Source organism: Vidua chalybeata, chromosome 8 (assembly GCF_026979565.1).
Source record: "Vidua chalybeata isolate OUT-0048 chromosome 8, bVidCha1 merged haplotype, whole genome shotgun sequence".
NCBI classification, from domain to species: domain Eukaryota; kingdom Metazoa; phylum Chordata; class Aves; order Passeriformes; family Viduidae; genus Vidua; species Vidua chalybeata.
In genome coordinates, this window is record NC_071537.1 from 20,431,577 (window position 1) to 20,448,613 (window position 17,037).

Here is a 17,037-nt window from a genome sequence, read left to right on the forward strand (position 1 = left end):
CTAGTTTGTACTCTGGAGAACTGGGGAATCTTAGGTCTCAGTGAAATACTTTAAGCTGTTTGTTTTGCTGACAGGCTGACTTGCTATTTCATTTCTGATGTTGTTCTAATTTCCTCTCAAAGTCATTATTCTTCCCCATCACTTTGGCAGTATTTTTCCAAGCCATCTGGATGTATATAAATCTTATGAACATCCCTGTTAGTCCCTGATCTTTCATCCCAGGCTAACAGTCTTGTTGTGAGATTGAATCTTTTGTTATTGCTAATCCCCAAATTCTTTCAGCAGCACTTTTTAAGGAGAAAACACAAAAGATGTTTTTCATCTTGGTGTTTTATTTTTTGTTAACACATGACAAAACAGGTTTCTTATCAAACAGACAGGCAGCATGTAGCATTGCTAAACAGAAAAACACTTCCTTAGTCTTGGCCTCTTATGTGCTGGTGAATAAAAAGCAGCTTTTCCTCAAACTGTGTCTGATTTAGATTAACAATACAGTGAAGAGAAGTTTAGAACCTGCTTGGGACTTGTCTTGGCTACAGGCAAAAGAAAGAGCTAACAGAACTAGAGTTGTGCTTTTCCACTCCTTACTATCAACTTGCATATAGAAAGGGCTGAGAAAAAAGGGAACGTCTTGGCAGTGGGGATTTACAACTCTTCTGTTTCACCACTCACTGGCACATTGACTGCAGTCTGATACTCTGAGAAGTCTCCTGAAGGCATCCAAGGAATTGGGGTTCTGTTGAAGGAGGGTCTTTTGCTGAAATTTTGATTATATATCATCAGAGATTCTGGGAGCAAAGGGCAGATATCAAACTGAGGCACTTTGAAGGTCATCCGTTTGGCTGCTTTTTCAAAACCCCCATAAGGCATGGCAGTCCTGGCACAGGAGAATACATGGAGTTAGCAAACAGAGCATAGGTAAACAACAGCATTTATAAAATAAATAGTCAAAGTTATCAAGATTTTAAATTGTGCTACTTTTGTGGTTGGCCAACAAATCCTTCATGAGAACATAGATGTATCCATTGCCCATGTACTAAAAATTATGTGAACACACACACGCTGCTGTGCACTTCCTTCACCCTTGTTGCATCGATCTCCATCAAACCATACACCTTTCACACCTGTTAGTTGTCTGTACATGTAGCAGGCAGAGGCTGCATTATTGCAGAAATGAGTGGGATGTGGGTTTGTTCTTGGTGCTGATGTCCTCAGGCTATGGAGGTGGGTGACAAAATTGTTTAGAGAGGTTAACAAAAAATTGTTGCTGCTCTAGAAATATTTGTGAAACTTTCAGTGCTTATCAGAAACAGCAGAAACATCCTGATTTGTATATGAAGTGCTGTAATATGTGCAGTATATGGCTGCTGATTGTAAATATTTTTCATGACCTCTTGAACTTCAAAGGGTTGCAGTAAAAAACAGTGGCAAACTACATCCCCTGGTCAAATGGAGAGAGAAGGAAAGGCAAATAGGATTAAAGTCCTCTTATCCAACTGCATAGATTTTCTGTGCATAATCTGAATTTAAATCCCTAGCTCTTTACATATTTTGTCTTTGTAGTCTTCCGAACATTTCATCCACTGGAGATTGTGCTAAGCAGAATGACGTGCAGCTAAAACTTATTTACAGTGCACAAGACAGGAGGGCTATGGTCAGCATTATTGTGTTTTCTCTTTCTAAACAAACTGCACTGAACATCTAAGAAGACTTACCGGTTAAAAGACTTGTAGTGGGGGAAATCAGCTTTGGGGCTGTATGACAGTAAGTCCGTGGAGAACTGACTTTTGTCCTCAGGGCTGATACCCATCGCGCGTTCCCAAGGGGAAATATAAGTTTTAAATATAGTAACTTTTTTGCCTCCTGACTTCCCATCTGTAAACAGAAGAAGGTAAAGCAGTCTAGTTAGATGGCACTCTTAACTGCATTGTGCTTCTGTATTCTGCTACTGAAGTTGAGGCACCAGCTTTGTTTCCAGATTCTGTAACTCCTATATCAATACAACCTTTTATGGTTAGATTTCTCTTTTAAAAAGGCGATCATACCGCACTTCTGTCCTTATCCACAAAAGCAGATAGTACCATAGTCTAAGAGCCACTCATCCAGAAACTTGCATTAAAGCATGTATTTGGAAGCTAATTTTTCATTCTTTTTGGTTGCTCATACAGAAAGAACCAAAGTCCTCACCTCATCATCTCTTCCACTAACAGGGGGGAAGCTTTATATAAGGAAAGATGTTATATAATTTCTTCATTTACTTTTCTTTATTTTCTGTCAGATCATAGCAGACATGACATGGCATTTTCTTTGTGATTACATGAACAGACATTCGTCTTTTTCTCCTTCTGAACGGGGATGTTAGAGACAAGTCTGTCTCAATCACCTCAGGATGACTAAAATCAGTTTGCAAATATTATGTGGTATCTCACTTGAAGTTCAAATCCTATCAGTGACTAGAGCTGCACTTTGTTGTAAAGTCAGATACTTGATTGCTAGAAATTTTAGATTAGCTTCCAGCTGCTCCATTAAGCAAATGAGTTTAGACAAGGGATTTCATTCTGCATTTCCCTTCCCTTCCCTTCCCTTCCCTTCCCTTCCCTTCCTTCCCTTCCCTTCCCTTCCCTTCCCTTCCCTTCCCTTCCCTTCCCTTCCCTTCCCTTCCCTTCCCTTCCCTTCCCTTCCCTTCCCTTCCCTTCCCTTCCCTTCCCTTCCCTTCCCTTCCCTTCCCTTCCCTTCCCTTCCCTTCCCTTCCCTTCCCTTCCCTTCCCTTCCCTTCCCTTCCCTTCCCTTCCCTTCCCTTCCCTTCCCTTCCCTTCCCTTCCCTTCCCTTCCCTTCCCTTCCCTTCCCTTCCCTTCCCTTCCCTTCCCTTCCCTTCCCTTCTGTATAATACCACCTTGCTAGTAAGAGCATAAGTTTTGTATTGATATGTAGCACACTTATAATATTTTCATCCTTCATAAATCTTAAAACTCCTGAGCAATGACATCTGCTTAGCTTGATTAGGGCAGATGAGAATAATAGATTAATGGAGAGAGACATTCTGGTGCTCTCATGGTGCTACATTTTGTGTAGAAAACAAACCCTTATGAAGTAAGTGGCAAAGAATGAACACTATTATCTGAATCTTTCTTCTTTATCACACCTCCTTTGTTTGTCTTGTTTATTTTAAACCATGCCAAGTCCTGGGGTTCCCTGCTTTCAGAGAATTGCAAACATCTACAAGAATCTCATTTTCATAAAAAAAAATAAAAACAACTACTCCGCCCTTTTTTGTGAAGTATTTAAACTAAGCAGTTTACCAGCAAATTGATTGCGAGAGTTGAAACATAAAAGCAGGGGGGGGATCTGTCTCTGCAGTGAAAGTTATAGGATTATATTAATCCCCCTTCTCCCTACACACACAATAACAATGAAGAAAAATCTCCTGTAAGAAAACTACAAGAGTCTATACAGATTGCTTTTTCACAGGAAATGTAAAAGCTGATTTTGATATAAAATGCACATTATTCCATAATGTAAATGAAATAAACTTGGATTTTACAGGTCATTCATTTGGTTACTCAAGGCAGTTGTTCCTGGTTCCAAAGCAAATTTGATTTTTTTTTTTTTTTTTTTTTTTTTTTTTTTTTGTAAAAACCTATAGGGACTGTTAAAGTCATGGTTTTATTTCTGGCCAAACTAAACAGAGGATAAAGTCAGGCAAAGACTAAATTGAATTAAAACTGCTTTTACTCATAAAGATATTGCCTCAGTGGCCCAGTGGTGGTTACCACATACCTTTTAGAAATATTGCTGTTCCTTTCTGAAGATTATCCAAAAAGTATTCTTTGTTTAGGTAGAAGCTTTGATTTGAAATCAGGTCTCCGATATTCAAGTCTGATACTCAGATCAGACTACTGATCTAAAGAGTTAATACCACTCTCTCCAGTAGTGGTCAGCGTGAAATCTTTGAAAGGAAGGCGTGCCACACTGGCATGGCATGGCTGTACTGGCCTACTGCTCTACCAGCCTTAGGAGCTCAGCAGATAAGTTTCTTGTAATTTCTGTGGTCCAGTCAAGGTGGGTATTTCTGCCTTCTGCTTGTGGTTGAGCAACATAGAAGCATACAAACAAAACCATCAAACTAAAAGCAGTTCAACTTTTCTAGGCTTTACACTGGAACTTTGTTTGGAAGAATCAAGGTGTTAGATTAATTTGCTTGTCCTTAAGAGTAGGCTTGGCATGTGGTCTGATAGCTTTAGTTTCTTATTCTTGCAGAGAGATACTTGCCTTTGTCAGTACCATTGCCTCCTTCTCCACCACTTCCAGATGATTTCCCTGCATGCTCCCCTTCACCATCTCTAGCACCTCCTCTGCTTCCAGGCCTGGGAGGGACCCCGGGATGCTGCTGCGTACTGGAGCCGTGCTGCCCGGCTGGCATTCCTCCTACCATCCGCCCATGGGCATAGCCATGAGCATCTTCCCCATAACTGCCTCCTGCTGGGATGAACTTCTGAAAGTGATCCTAGGGGAGGAGAAAAGGTGGTGGTTGAACCTCTGTTACAGGACATGGTGTATTCATGTTTGCAGGGCTGGGTCCCAGAATGTGAACTCCTGAGTCTCTGTGATCTGACCAGTTCTGTGTCTCTGTTACAAAGCCAGTGGCAGAACTTCATGTGAGTTATTCCCTTTATTCTGTGGAACAGCAGAAGTGGCAATGGAAGCACACTCGCCTCATAGTCATTTTATGGGATCAGGGTGTTGTTGAACCCAACAATGACTATGAAATAGAGGTGGAGGGGAAAGGAAATGTAGCTTTTGCCAGAGCAGGTAAAAGTCCAAACAGAGATAACATTGGCTAACCTGTGGGAAAGCAAGCTGGGCAAGAAAGTGTTTTCATGTCAAAGTTAACATAACCCCAGCTCAATTACAGTGTGGGAATTAAGTGTTACAGGCCACCAGAACAGGAGGGTATCTGTGACAACACAAAAGCCAGGGAGATAGCTGCCTTTTTGCCTGTTTTCCATATATATGAAGGTCTGCTTGGGGAGGAGAATTTACATGTTGAGAAAAACTGAAGAGATAGCACCCTGGGAAAACAGAAAATACTTCCTGAAGACCACAAGAGGGAAATGACAAAAAGGAAGAGTTTTGTTTGTAGCAGTATGTGAATTAGCAAACCAAGTCTAACCAGTGACAGCGTAAGAAAGAAAATAAGTTGTATTCATCAATACAATTAAATTGGTCTTATTTTGCAGACCATTTACTCTCCCTTGGTCAGGCTAGAAGGCACAATCTCTGCAGTATGTAGTAAAAGAGGCAAGCAATCCATGCAGGAATTCTTGACCTTATGGTGTACATTTTGGCACAATATCCTGTCTTTGCACACCGAAACTTTAATAAATGCTTGTGTGGAATAGAAACTGATATAGTATATTTAGAAAAATGTTTCACATATTGGTCATAAGGGGAATCAAAACTTGACTCCTATCAGACTTTAAAAGATATCTCTTGTGTAGTACAGCCCACACAGCTATATAATACAAGTAACCTGGGTTATATATCACATACAGTCTTTCCTGTTGCACTAGGAGATTGGCTGTTAGATGCACAAAGATGCAACAATTATACTTGAATGACACTGAATCTGGTTCCTCATGCTGTGGTTCTACCTGTATAAATTAATCTCAGGCAGCCTCAGAGATGGCTCTTAAAGGGTTAAAGCTTTCTCAGGGCTCTTACACCTAGCACAGTTTAGCAAAAAGAAGCTTTCTAGGCTGTAAACAGGCTTCCAAGGCCAGCTGTTCAGTCAGCTAAAAATAGTCGAGAAGTGAAAACCCCACAAGGCTCTCGGCAGAATTAGCTAACCCTCTGCTCCCTGTGTCTCCCACAACAGTGTCCAGGCTTTCACAGCAGGTCACCAGGCTGCAACCCAGGCAGACAGCCAGCTGCAGGCTGAAGTGGCAGAGCTAGTGCCCCCAGGGCCTTTAGGGACTGTCTGTCCTTCTCCTAGCTGCAGAGAACTCCCTTTTTAGGAACACAGGAGATAACATTCCCGTGAATGTCAGGAAGAACTGAGAGGGGAGAGGATTGTGAGCATTAAGCTGTACACAGGAGCTAACAGGGCAATCTGCTCGATTATGCATGGCAGCTATGTAGCTGTAAAAAGGCAAACTGAAAAAGGGTATTTTGATGGTTAGGGGTCAGAATGAGGTTATTTTCAAAATTAATATATATGCAAAGGTAATGCTTCTACTGATTTGCTAGCTACTTTCAAAACAGAATTTGCGTCTGTTTTCCTTCAAGTTTCACCCATGCTGTTTGCCCTTTCTGAGAATTAAATGCTTATTTCTCCTTTCCTGTGGTTACTTACATGCCTCTCCTGCAAGAGAAAAAAAAGTCACAAAACATCAGCATAACGTGAGCTGCAGTAAAATTGACTGTTTTGTTTCTGCTCACAGCAATATTTGATGTGACTAGGGAGGGGCATCATTGTCATCTGGTGTTATTTTAAATTGCAGTATTATCACTAAGTAGGAATGAAGTTTCTCTGGAACAGAAGGTCTGTATCAGGAAAGCCACTCCTAAATCTTATTTAGCTGCAAATTAAATTAATTTGATTTGCCTTAAGCTAGTTTATCATTCTTCATGGGCCTGCTGAGAAAACATCTGATCTGCTAAAAGTAGGCAACTCCATTCAGAGAGGAAAGACATGTTTTCCATGCAACACCCAGTCTACTCACCTGCTAGAACAAAAATTTAATTTTCTTTAGTTTTGGTCACCACAATTGTTTGCCTTAGCTCAAATTAACATGAGGCAAAAGGAAAATAATCTTTTTGAAAGATTTTCCAAGACAGTGGAGCTCAGGAATGACAGCCTCAAGCAGGAGTCTCAACATAGTCGAAGCTGCATAGGTACAGCTTTGTCTCCAGTACTTAGAGCAGACCTCTGGTCAGAGTTTTAGAGTGGAATTTTAGAGTTTTGGAGCTCACACTTGAGGAGAATGAATGTCTTGGGCCACTGCTAACATCATGTGGAACTTTTACATATATGCATATTCACATCTTAAAACTAGCCTCTCAGTTAATATTGATTGACTTGTCTTGGTGGGAGTTCCAGGAGAGAAGTCCAGGAATGTCAACTGAGATGGCTGACAACCTTCTCCTGTTGGGTCTGAGGACAGATCACACAGCTCCTCCCCTCTGTGCATTGTTGGACGTAGTGGGTATTATCAGTCCCCAGCATCCCTAAATCCACTCTAATAAGAGAACACTTGTTGCAAGTTCACATGCTGGGTCTCCTGGGTTGGCTAAACAAATTGGGCTCATGTCTTTGAAGTCCTTAGTGCTAGCAAGTGCCTGCTCTTGCAGGCTGAGTGCTTAGATGGACAAATTCTGAATTCTCTAGAGCATATGCCTAATAAAAACTAGATAATGAAAGATGATCCAACTAATGGAGTTGAGATCTCTTAAGTATCTCAAGGCCCTGACGTCACTGCAGGCACTCCCCAGGAGAGACACTGTGTGCTTCAGCTCCTTGCTGTGCCCTAAAGAAAATGATTGAGGCCACCAAATGTGTTTCTATTTCCACCTCACTGATAAAGAGCTCCCCAAATGTTTGATGCCTATGTAGTTACTAACACTTCTGAAGTTACTGGACTGCGTCGTCTCTGTGGCAGCCACTCAAATGCTCCTTAATGGTGGGATGGGAGATTTAAAATTCAGACACTTGGAGAGTCTCATAGACTGCCTGCTGTTTTTATCAAAGCGTGGGCCTCAGTCCTTCTTTTGGAATTGCATAGCCTTAAACCTATGACTCATTTTTTAAAAAAGGGTGAAAATAAGCTGTTGAAGTATCTTTGCTATTTTTTTTTAAACTTGCTGCCCCAAGAAGCACAGCAGGTTGAGCTGCTGCTTTCTATTTCTAGGTCCATTTCTGACTTGCTGTGTAATCTTAGGCAAAATATTTTTTGCCTCTGTGCTTGAATTTACCCATCTAAATAACATGAATTTTTATCTAATGCTACCCAAAATTAGATATATCTTGTTTGTATATTTTGTATCATCTTTGCCACCTTTTCTTCATGGATGAAAGAAATTTTGTTCAGAATTTTGGTCCAGAGTTTTCTCCCAGTGCTTCAAACAAATTGCTGTGGAAAATAAAAGGCTCTTTTTTGCTGTTACTCTGCTTTTTCCACTCCAGTCGCTTCTTGAGTAAGAATTGAGTAAGTGGACTCCATGTCCACTCTTACACAGCTTTGGGTATAGTGGGACCTCTAGGTGTTCTGCATCAATGCAACTCCAGTGCAGCAAGGCTCATTTTGTTAGAGGAGTTACAGTCTTACCCAGCTCGCTCCACTTAGGTCATAACCTGAGACTTGTATCTTAGCCTGCAATTATCCTGTAATGTTTGCTCAAGAGGTTTAACATTCCACACAGAAAGGAACTCCTAGAAAAAATTATTCTCCTAACATTTCCCCTTTAACCTTAACTCCACTGATCTTGATTGACATTCATCTAAGTACATTAAGGGGCATACAGAGTCATCACTGCATGCCCCTGTAATAAACCAAGCAGCTGCATGATAACATTTCTCCATCATTGTTTTCCTTCAGACACTGTATCATGCCTGGCTGTGTATGATCTCTGAGGTTGGTGGTGTACTGCTGTCTGCTGTGAAACATCACTTTTGGTTTGTAACATAATCACTTCCATTTTCTTCCTGCTGCTTCTGCCTGCTCTGAGTTCTTGTCCAGCACTGAAAAAAGTACTGACTGACTCCTGCCATTATCCAGAAGAGCAGTAATCCAATTCTTTAGACTTCTTAGATTTTGTTTCACAGTTAGTATCAGCTTAAAAGAGACCTCTTGACCTGAAGTCCAGCAGAAATTGCCAACACATTTTAGTTTGTTTTCATACAAGCTTTGCCATGACTGGAAGCTGCATTTATTTTAACTTGTGGGTGAGTGTAAGAAAGCACCAAGGTGGGGATTTTGGTTGTGGGTCAGTGTGGTTTTTGAGGTACTACTGCTCATAATTGTATCTTTAGATATTGGGTATTTTACTTTCCTAATTGTTTTAAGATCTGATAATAAAACATAAAAAGGGGGGTGGGGGGGGGGAAAGGAGGTCTCCTACATGTAACCCGAATCAAGCTACAGGTTTTGACTAGCAGAAGGACCATATTTAAGGATTCTTACTGGAAGAAAGAGTAATGGCAACATCCAAGACACATAGCTATGGCTTTGTTTTCAATTTTTTCTTAATGCCTGGCAGCCAGGTGTGAGACAGTTTCCACTTCATGACAGCAAGCTCTTACACTGAGGTTCAAAAGCAGAGGTGGGATGTCAAAAGGAGTTAGGGCAATAATGAGTGAGGCTGCAGGGCTAAGAAATACTGTTTCACATGATCTTAATGTGTTTGAAGCCAAACAAATTTAGCATTATGAAGGCAAGGTCTGTGAACTGTTGATCTATTAGCTGCTGAACAGTGAAGTGGGATTTAGGAGATTCAAAGACAAGACAGAGACCCTATCTGTGATTTTGGATGACTCATTAACCTACCCTATGCTTCAGTTTCACTGTTAAAAAATAAATGAAGTGATTTCCCTCATTCTCTAGTTGGCCAGATTATACAGTAATAGAGCACACAGCAAGATAGGATTTCATCATGGTCTTTAGTCAGTAATAAATTATATCTTGCAGCTCCACAATGAAGTTGAAAATATTCTCTGAGATATGGAGATAATCACAGTTCCTGTGGGTGGCACTGCCTGGGGTAAGGAGAAGAAATCCTATATCTGGTTTACTAGACAGGGTTCAGAAGAGCCCAGCTTTTCCAGTGCAGGACCAAACAAAGAGGATGTTGCCCAAATTCTCCCTGTTTGGCAGGATATTGGTGTCAAACTCACCCCTCCCTAAAACTTTCCCCTTGTACTGTATATTTGCAAGCAAAGAGAGTCACAGTATTGAAACAGCTCTACAGTAGTAGTGCATTTCATTTTACTCATGTTGGGAATGGTCAGTCCTTTTGACTGGGCCTTTAGCTGCCGTTTGCCTTTAACTGAATGGGTAGAGCTGCAGCAGTGACAGAGAGTGATAGGTTTTCACTTTTGCATGGAGCTGTCTGACATTCATGCACACACAATATATACATTTTTTTCTGCTACAAGTAAGGAGGATCTGATTGTCCAGTGTGGATTTTTGGCCGGAGGAAAAGGAGGAGGAGAGAAGCAGAAGGGTGGGTCAATGACACATGACTGCTGAGATCTTCTCCCTTGTGTGGAAGGTTTATGGCTACAGCACAGGCTATTCTGGAACCCCTTATATGGTTTGGATTTATTTTTAATAACCTTTCTCTCTGTGTGTTTTTTATTACATTATCTTGCTGGTAAACTTCTTTTGTGGGAAAGAAACAATCCGTACTCCATCCCAGACCTGCCTTGCCCTGCTTTCTTAAGTGTGTCCTGAGAATATTTTAGGACAAGACGGTTAAGCAATCTATGATATAAAAGAAGAAAACCCACCACCAGCTTCAAATTCCTTCTCTGTCCCACAGCCTCACAGACACAAGAACTTCTTTGGGATGGGGTGCAAAGGACATGGAAGTTAATTGGGAGAGGGAAGTAACTGGGTGTAGCAGTAGGACTTCTTGCTCTGCCATTATCTTCCCCACACAGTTATCTTTTATTTAAGCTTTCTTTTCTGCATCTGCCTTTGAGGAGATAGAGGGGCAAGAAAGGAAAGGAAAAGAAAGCTAACCATATACTGCAATCAAAAGGGCTTTTTGATGAGAGTTATTTGGTGCTAAGGTCAGGCACTGTCCTGATGGTTTTGAAGATAACAGACTACAGATCTGTTGCCTTTACCTGCTCAAGAGCACCCAGCTCTCCAAGACAACGGCTCAGTTGCTGTGATTGCTCAGCCTTTCTTAATGGTCTGACTGCAGCAAAGCTGCTCACTGGTGCTGCCTGCCGTGATGAGAATAGTTACCCGCAAAGGCAGTGGATGCAACCAGCGAGCTCGTGGAGCAGCCAGAAAACAGTAACAATTATGCTTTGATCTTACTAAACTGACCCCAGGTGAGGGCTGAAGTCTTCCTGCACTGACCAATGGAGTTTTGTTGTCTGTTGTCTCTCCATGGATGTGGAGAGAAGACCTGTAAGTGAATCATGGAGGATTTTAAGCAGAATGCCAGCTGCTGTTCGGAGACCATGCCATGGTTCTTTTACAGCAAAGCAATAAAGAAAATCCTAGCTTTTTAGAGTATTTTCTAACCCCCAACTACATTTCCCCATAGCACAGGATCTTAACAGTCATGTTAAAAGATCTTGGGGGCAGATGTATTCTTACAAAAGAGAGAGATCCACTACAGAAGGGGTATGGAGTGAAAGTCCGGCGCAGATGAATAAACAAAGTAGGAAAAACTGCTAACAAAAGAAAAGCAATTGTCATCAGCATTTGTAATGTTAGTCATGGAGTGACTGTGCATGTCCAGTCTTGAGTCATTTTGTCACAACTTTTTTGTTTTGGATTGTCCTTATTGGACATTCTTTAGTGACACCCTCAAATTTCTGACACTTTGGACTTTAGCCTTTTTATTCCATCTATTTATTTTTTTCTCACTTCTCATTGCAGCAGATTTTCACATATAAACTTGGCCCTTATATGTTTTAGGAACTCTGAGATTGCTGAGTATTTATAAAAATAGCAAGCATTTCTCTAGGCTGTTCATCTGTGGAGTACAAAGTTTAATATACCATTCATTCTCACATTCTTTCTAGGAGATAATTGACTGAAGAAATGAACTACCTAAAGCACAAAGAGATGAAGAAACAGACCAAAGTTTAACATCACAGGATATGCTTGTTATATCTCTGGTCTGTCATCCTCATCTGTAATCTTACTGTTTAATTTTAACGTTTTTTTTTTTTTGTTAGGCATCTTTCCACATTCTGATTTTTAAGTTGTCATTTCTAGAAGTGAACCACAGATATTTTCTTATTGATGCTTTTGAAAACATCAGAGTGCTAAAAGATAGTGTGTTTTTGTTTGGCAAAACATTTTCTTCAGCTTAACTTTTATTGTTTTCCTTGAGTTTCCTTGGACTGGAAAATAGATGCCATAAAGGGATAAAATGTCACCAAACCAACTTTGAAGAACATCAGAAGATGTTCAAAATGCATATGAACCTTAGACATTTTCTATTTCTTTTACTGAATTCTGATAATCATGTGAATAGAGAGTTTCATTTGTAAAAGTTTAGGTGTCTCCAAAAGACTTTACACCTGCAACTAGCTGTAGAAAGAAGTTTAAATAACAGTACTAATGCAGGGGAAAGGGAAAATAAAACAAATGTCTGTATTTATATACCATATCTGAAACAAAAATGTTTTAGGTGAAAACAAACTTGGCTCCTAGCAAATTAACTCAAAATATTTCAGAGTCAGGTTAGAGGTTTCACTTGTGGAACTTGCAGATATTAGCAGAGGACTCTGTCCAGCAGAAAGCATAAAAGTATCCTGGACTAAAAATAGCACTGTGTCTACTGGAGCTGAAGTCAGTCCTGGATGGATCATTGCCATCATGCAAAGAAGAAATGGAATGGGTACAAAACCAATTAGCCCTGCCCTGAGTTCTGAGCCAAACATGCAGCCTTCCTTCATCACTCAGTACTGAATTTTGTCATGCTTCTGTATGTGTGATACCAACTATTTGCCAGAGGAGACTAATGCTGCTGCCAAAAGGAAATAAAACTTGGGTATTTATGTAATTTTGTTTTCTTCTTTCACTGCTTTGCTAGAAGACCCTCCCTACCCCCTGCCCACACACATTAAAACAGAATAGAGCTTGGGCACACTCCATTCCTGTTTTCCCTGAGTGTATGGAGTAGCATTTTAGTCTTAATTTTCAACTTACCACAGAATTGTCGGTGAAGGCATCAGGGTTATTCTCATAAATGAACTTCTCCACTCTTAGCTGACGTAATTTGAACATCTTGGATCCTTTGTTAGTGAGGAGAGAAAGCTCTTCTAGCATCACATCTCTGGGGATGCTGATCTTCTTCCCCAGGTTCAGCTTGGACACCTCTTGTGGCATAGCTACAAAACATATACAGTGGGACACTTTAGGAAGTACTCTGGTCTTTGTCTTTCGTCTGTTGCTTCCTAGCATCAGTAGTGACTTCAAGCACCCAAATTATCTTCTAAATTAAGATTTTAGGGCATTATCTATCCACCAAGTTTTTACATTGATGACACTTTGGATATAGATCTTTGGTATTTACTCTGAACTGCAATCAAGGCAAATCTGCTGAGAGAAGTTGCATTGGGGTGGAGCTAGATGGGTGTCTGCCACACCTGAAGCATCTCAGTCAGTGCAGCTAGATTTCTTGGTACTGCCTCAAATGTCTACTTTTCCAAACCCCTAAAACCTTCCTCATGCTGTCAAATGTAAAGAAAAGATAAGGACATCACACTTATTTAAAAGTTACCCTACCCAATACGCACATATTCTGTAGAAAGAAAAATGTTCCACGTTATATTCTTCCTGCTCTGTTAACTTCTCTAAGAGATTTTGTCTTTTTCAGCTAACGAGTGCTGGAATCAAAGAAACTCACACAGAGAGAAAACAAGTATGAGACAAAGGTTGTAAGAGAGAGAACGACATAAAATATATGTAGGCACTGCAATATTGACACCTGTAAAAGATCATGTTTTCTGTCCATTTACACTGGTGTGCATCCAAATTAATGCTGCAGGAGAATACAAGTTTTCAGAGTGCAGTCTAGGTCGAATTTTGGCCTGAGCGTGTGCAATGCTTTTCAGCTGTAAGATAGAAAATGTGACATGGTTAAAGGCTGGGCTTCAGTAAAATTTGTGGCTCTGCCTCCTGGTATGTTCACTGAATGTCTTGCTTTGGGAATTCAGTTAGGCAAGGTGTGAAATTTTAAAGGCTGAAATTCAGGTTGAAATCCAAACAATTCTTACATGTGCAGTTTTGCATATCTTACCTTCATGTGTCAGCTTCCCAATGAGTTTAGTGGACTTTTTCCTTTTAACAGGAGCAGGAGTCCCTGCAAGGGGCATTCCCACAAAGAGTTCTCTGCTTTGCTCTAAACACACAAGGAAATGGAGAATGAAACACTGGAAATGTATTTCTTGCCTCTCTTTTAGTTGTCATCTACAGGTAAAAGATACACAGCCTTCCTTTCACAAACAGGTTCTTTTCTATCCCTTCCCCGTGATGGAGCTAGTGGAAGGTATCATCCCATACAGGATATCATCAGCAGGCCATTCTGGGGTTCTCTGGAGACTCAGCATTCTGACAAAATATGGTAGCAGATCCCAGCAGAAGCATTGCCAAGGTGCCCTATAGCACTGACATCCAAAAGAGGCAATTTAATTGCAACAAGGCAGTCTCCCAGAATCCACATGTACTGTAAGGGTACTCTGTTGTCATCTTGTGCTGCAGTAACAGGATGTCACTTGGAAAATTTGCTCTATGATGCAATGTTATAACAACATGCAGTTATCACTGATGGTAATATATATTTTTGGATAAAGATTTCGGGTCTATCCATGAGTTATTTGGAGCACTTTGCATCATGTGCAGTTCTGATTTGAATATTTAGATAGTCCTTTTAGAATTAGAATAGGTATTCAAAAAGTCACCAGACTGTAAGTTTGGAAGGGGAAAAAAAAAAAAGAAACAAAACAAAATTCCAAGTAGTTCTGTCTGCTACTGTTTTGTTACAGAAGGGCTGGAGGACGAAGGCACGGGAAAACCTGTTAAAGTTGTTCACCCAATTTGTTTGAAGTCACTTGCATCTGTATCTTATGTATTGAACTTATCCCATACCATTTGAAGGGGGAAAGAGGAAAAGAGGAAGATTTTTTTCTGGTACAGTGTTCCCCATGTCTGTCCCCAAATAGGATGAGAGATCTGAACTACAAAACCAGGAAAAATCAGGAGCAATCTCAGCAATTCCATTCCAGGCAGCTTTTGAGAGTCCTTCTTAGGGGTAATTACACATAATGTAAGTAGAGCAAGTGTCTTGCCTTCACTTCAGCACTGTCCATGTCCAAACAACAGCATATAGGAGACAGATCCCTACCTAATATAATGTGATACAATACAAAGAAAAACGGGCAAAGGCCCATTACCTTCAGCTGCAGCAATAACTAACTGCCTCTGTCCTTGTGATTCATTGTACTTTACTTGCTTAAGGTTTCAGAATTGAAAAACTTTGAACTATGAGTTATATTTTAAAACTAGCAAGCAAACAGCTGTAACTGGAAGTTTGTATACTACTCTTCTGATGAAGACATTTTTATCTCCTTGATATTCTGAAGAATCATTCCACCGTTACTTCTTTTGCAACATAATTTTATGTGATGGAGTTGTGATAACTGTTAAAAGAAGCCCAGCCACAGCAAAACAGTGCCAATCACATTGGCAGATACTCCCTTGGATTAGTTTTTCTTTCAGATTTGCAAGTTTTTCCTTTTACTGAGATGCTGCCTGTGTAGTTCACATCATAAACGAGCCCATCCTGGGGTATTCCCAAAGCAAGTGCGAGCAGGTGCAGCCATGACGCACACGCTGCACATTCTCTTTAAGCAGCCAGACATCTGCTTGGCTGTATAAAAGAAGCAGGCCCTGCTTGACAGGAAAGGGGCAATGCTGCCAGGAAACAGCAGAGGTGAGAGGTTATGGCCCATCTGATGGGTCCTAAAACTCACAAAACAGAGAGAAATCATCTGTATGCCGCATGCATGGACTTCCTGGGGCAAGGCAGAAAGGGACAGCCACGGTGGAAAGCTGTTTTCCTGACACTAATTCCCAAGCAGCAGTGAGGACAAGTCTATCCCATTCTGCTGTCCTTCTTTACTAATCCAGCAGGATTAGTTGAAGCTTGAAAAACCCACTGCATGCAGTTGGTCTAGTATAAGGGAAGGGGCAGCAGTCTCTATGGACAGGGTTCAGAGTTACACGGTACTACTGCTCTCTCAGCTCTCCCAGAAGCTGCGGGAGCCTCAAACCCCATCCTTCTCACTATGTCATACATAAAGCCAGGGCTTTTCTCCCTCAGCTCTGTCCCCTTCTTCAATTCTTCTGTCTTTTTGGGCATCGATCTTTGCAGCAGATATTGGTGCTGCAAGCCAAACCAGTCTTTACTTCTCCAGCACCTGCACTATTTTGCTGCCCAGTCGACTCACCTCAGGCTTGCAGTGCCAGGCTCAGACCAGCTCACACACCTGCCCCAGAGCTCAGCAGTGGCTTCTTCCTCCCAGCCTGTCTCTGGTTGCTGCTTGGGGAGGCTTGTCCAGCAGCCCCCCTCTCCCAGGGTGCCTGGGTGCAGGGAAGCTCTGCCCAGCACAAAGTGCTGATGCAAAGTGCTGTGAATTTGACTCCTGAAAGCTGCTCGCACAGGCATCCTGTGGTTATTAATAGCCAAAGACCTAGAGGGCAGAGTCTCAGATAGCACTGCTGCCATCCCTGAGGAGAGGGAAAAAGAAAAGGTTGCACCTCAGGTCTCCTGCAGTCACTGTCTCAATGCCCAGGAAGACCAGGCCCTCCACAGGCAGCTCACTTCTTCCTCCTCTTTGTTCAAATAAACATGCAGTTCCCCTTCCTATTCCTTTTTGATGCAATTCATAAAACCTTCTCAATATCCTGTTTGTCAGTAATGCCTCAAAAGTTACCTTGGGTCTTGTGCTGTTTTATACCCTCCTTCAGCCCCTTCTTAGTCATTCACCCCAGTGTCCTCTAGGCTGTCATACATATTTCCTAAAATGCTTCAGAAAATACAGTGGCAAAATAATGGTATGCGTGAAACAAGAAGTAGTAGGAAAAACCACAACGTCTAGAAAGCTATTTACAGAACTCTAGGAAGTAGCTATTTAATATGTATGGGAAACCCAACTGAATCAAAGAGCAAGGAAATTAATTTCCTGATTAATGACAGAAATAGGGTTGATATCCTGCATTTGGTGCAGCTTTTTACATTCAAATAATTCCCCTTAACTCCTGTTACTTTTGAGGTGACTCTCCCTC

General features: G+C 41.2%; 1 protein-coding gene across 2 annotated transcripts; it reads right to left on the reverse strand.

Annotated features, from left to right (window-relative positions):
- Positions 1-332: 332 nt before the first annotated feature.
- MYOZ1 (myozenin 1) lies at positions 333-16,304 on the reverse strand. 2 transcript variants are annotated; one of them, XM_053949539.1, is made up of 6 exons: positions 16,200-16,304; positions 13,991-14,092; positions 12,898-13,079; positions 4,271-4,505; positions 1,716-1,875; positions 333-877 (listed from the first exon to the last, which is right to left on the reverse strand). In XM_053949539.1, exons 2-6 carry the CDS (start codon positions 14,064-14,066, stop codon positions 646-648), a joined length of 885 nt encoding a protein of 294 aa, XP_053805514.1. In that variant the 5' UTR covers positions 14,067-14,092; positions 16,200-16,304; the 3' UTR covers positions 333-645. The 2 variants fall into 2 exon arrangements, with proteins under 2 accessions (XP_053805514.1, XP_053805515.1); XM_053949540.1 differs by lacking the exon at positions 13,991-14,092.
- Between the last annotated feature and the right edge of the window lie 733 nt (positions 16,305-17,037).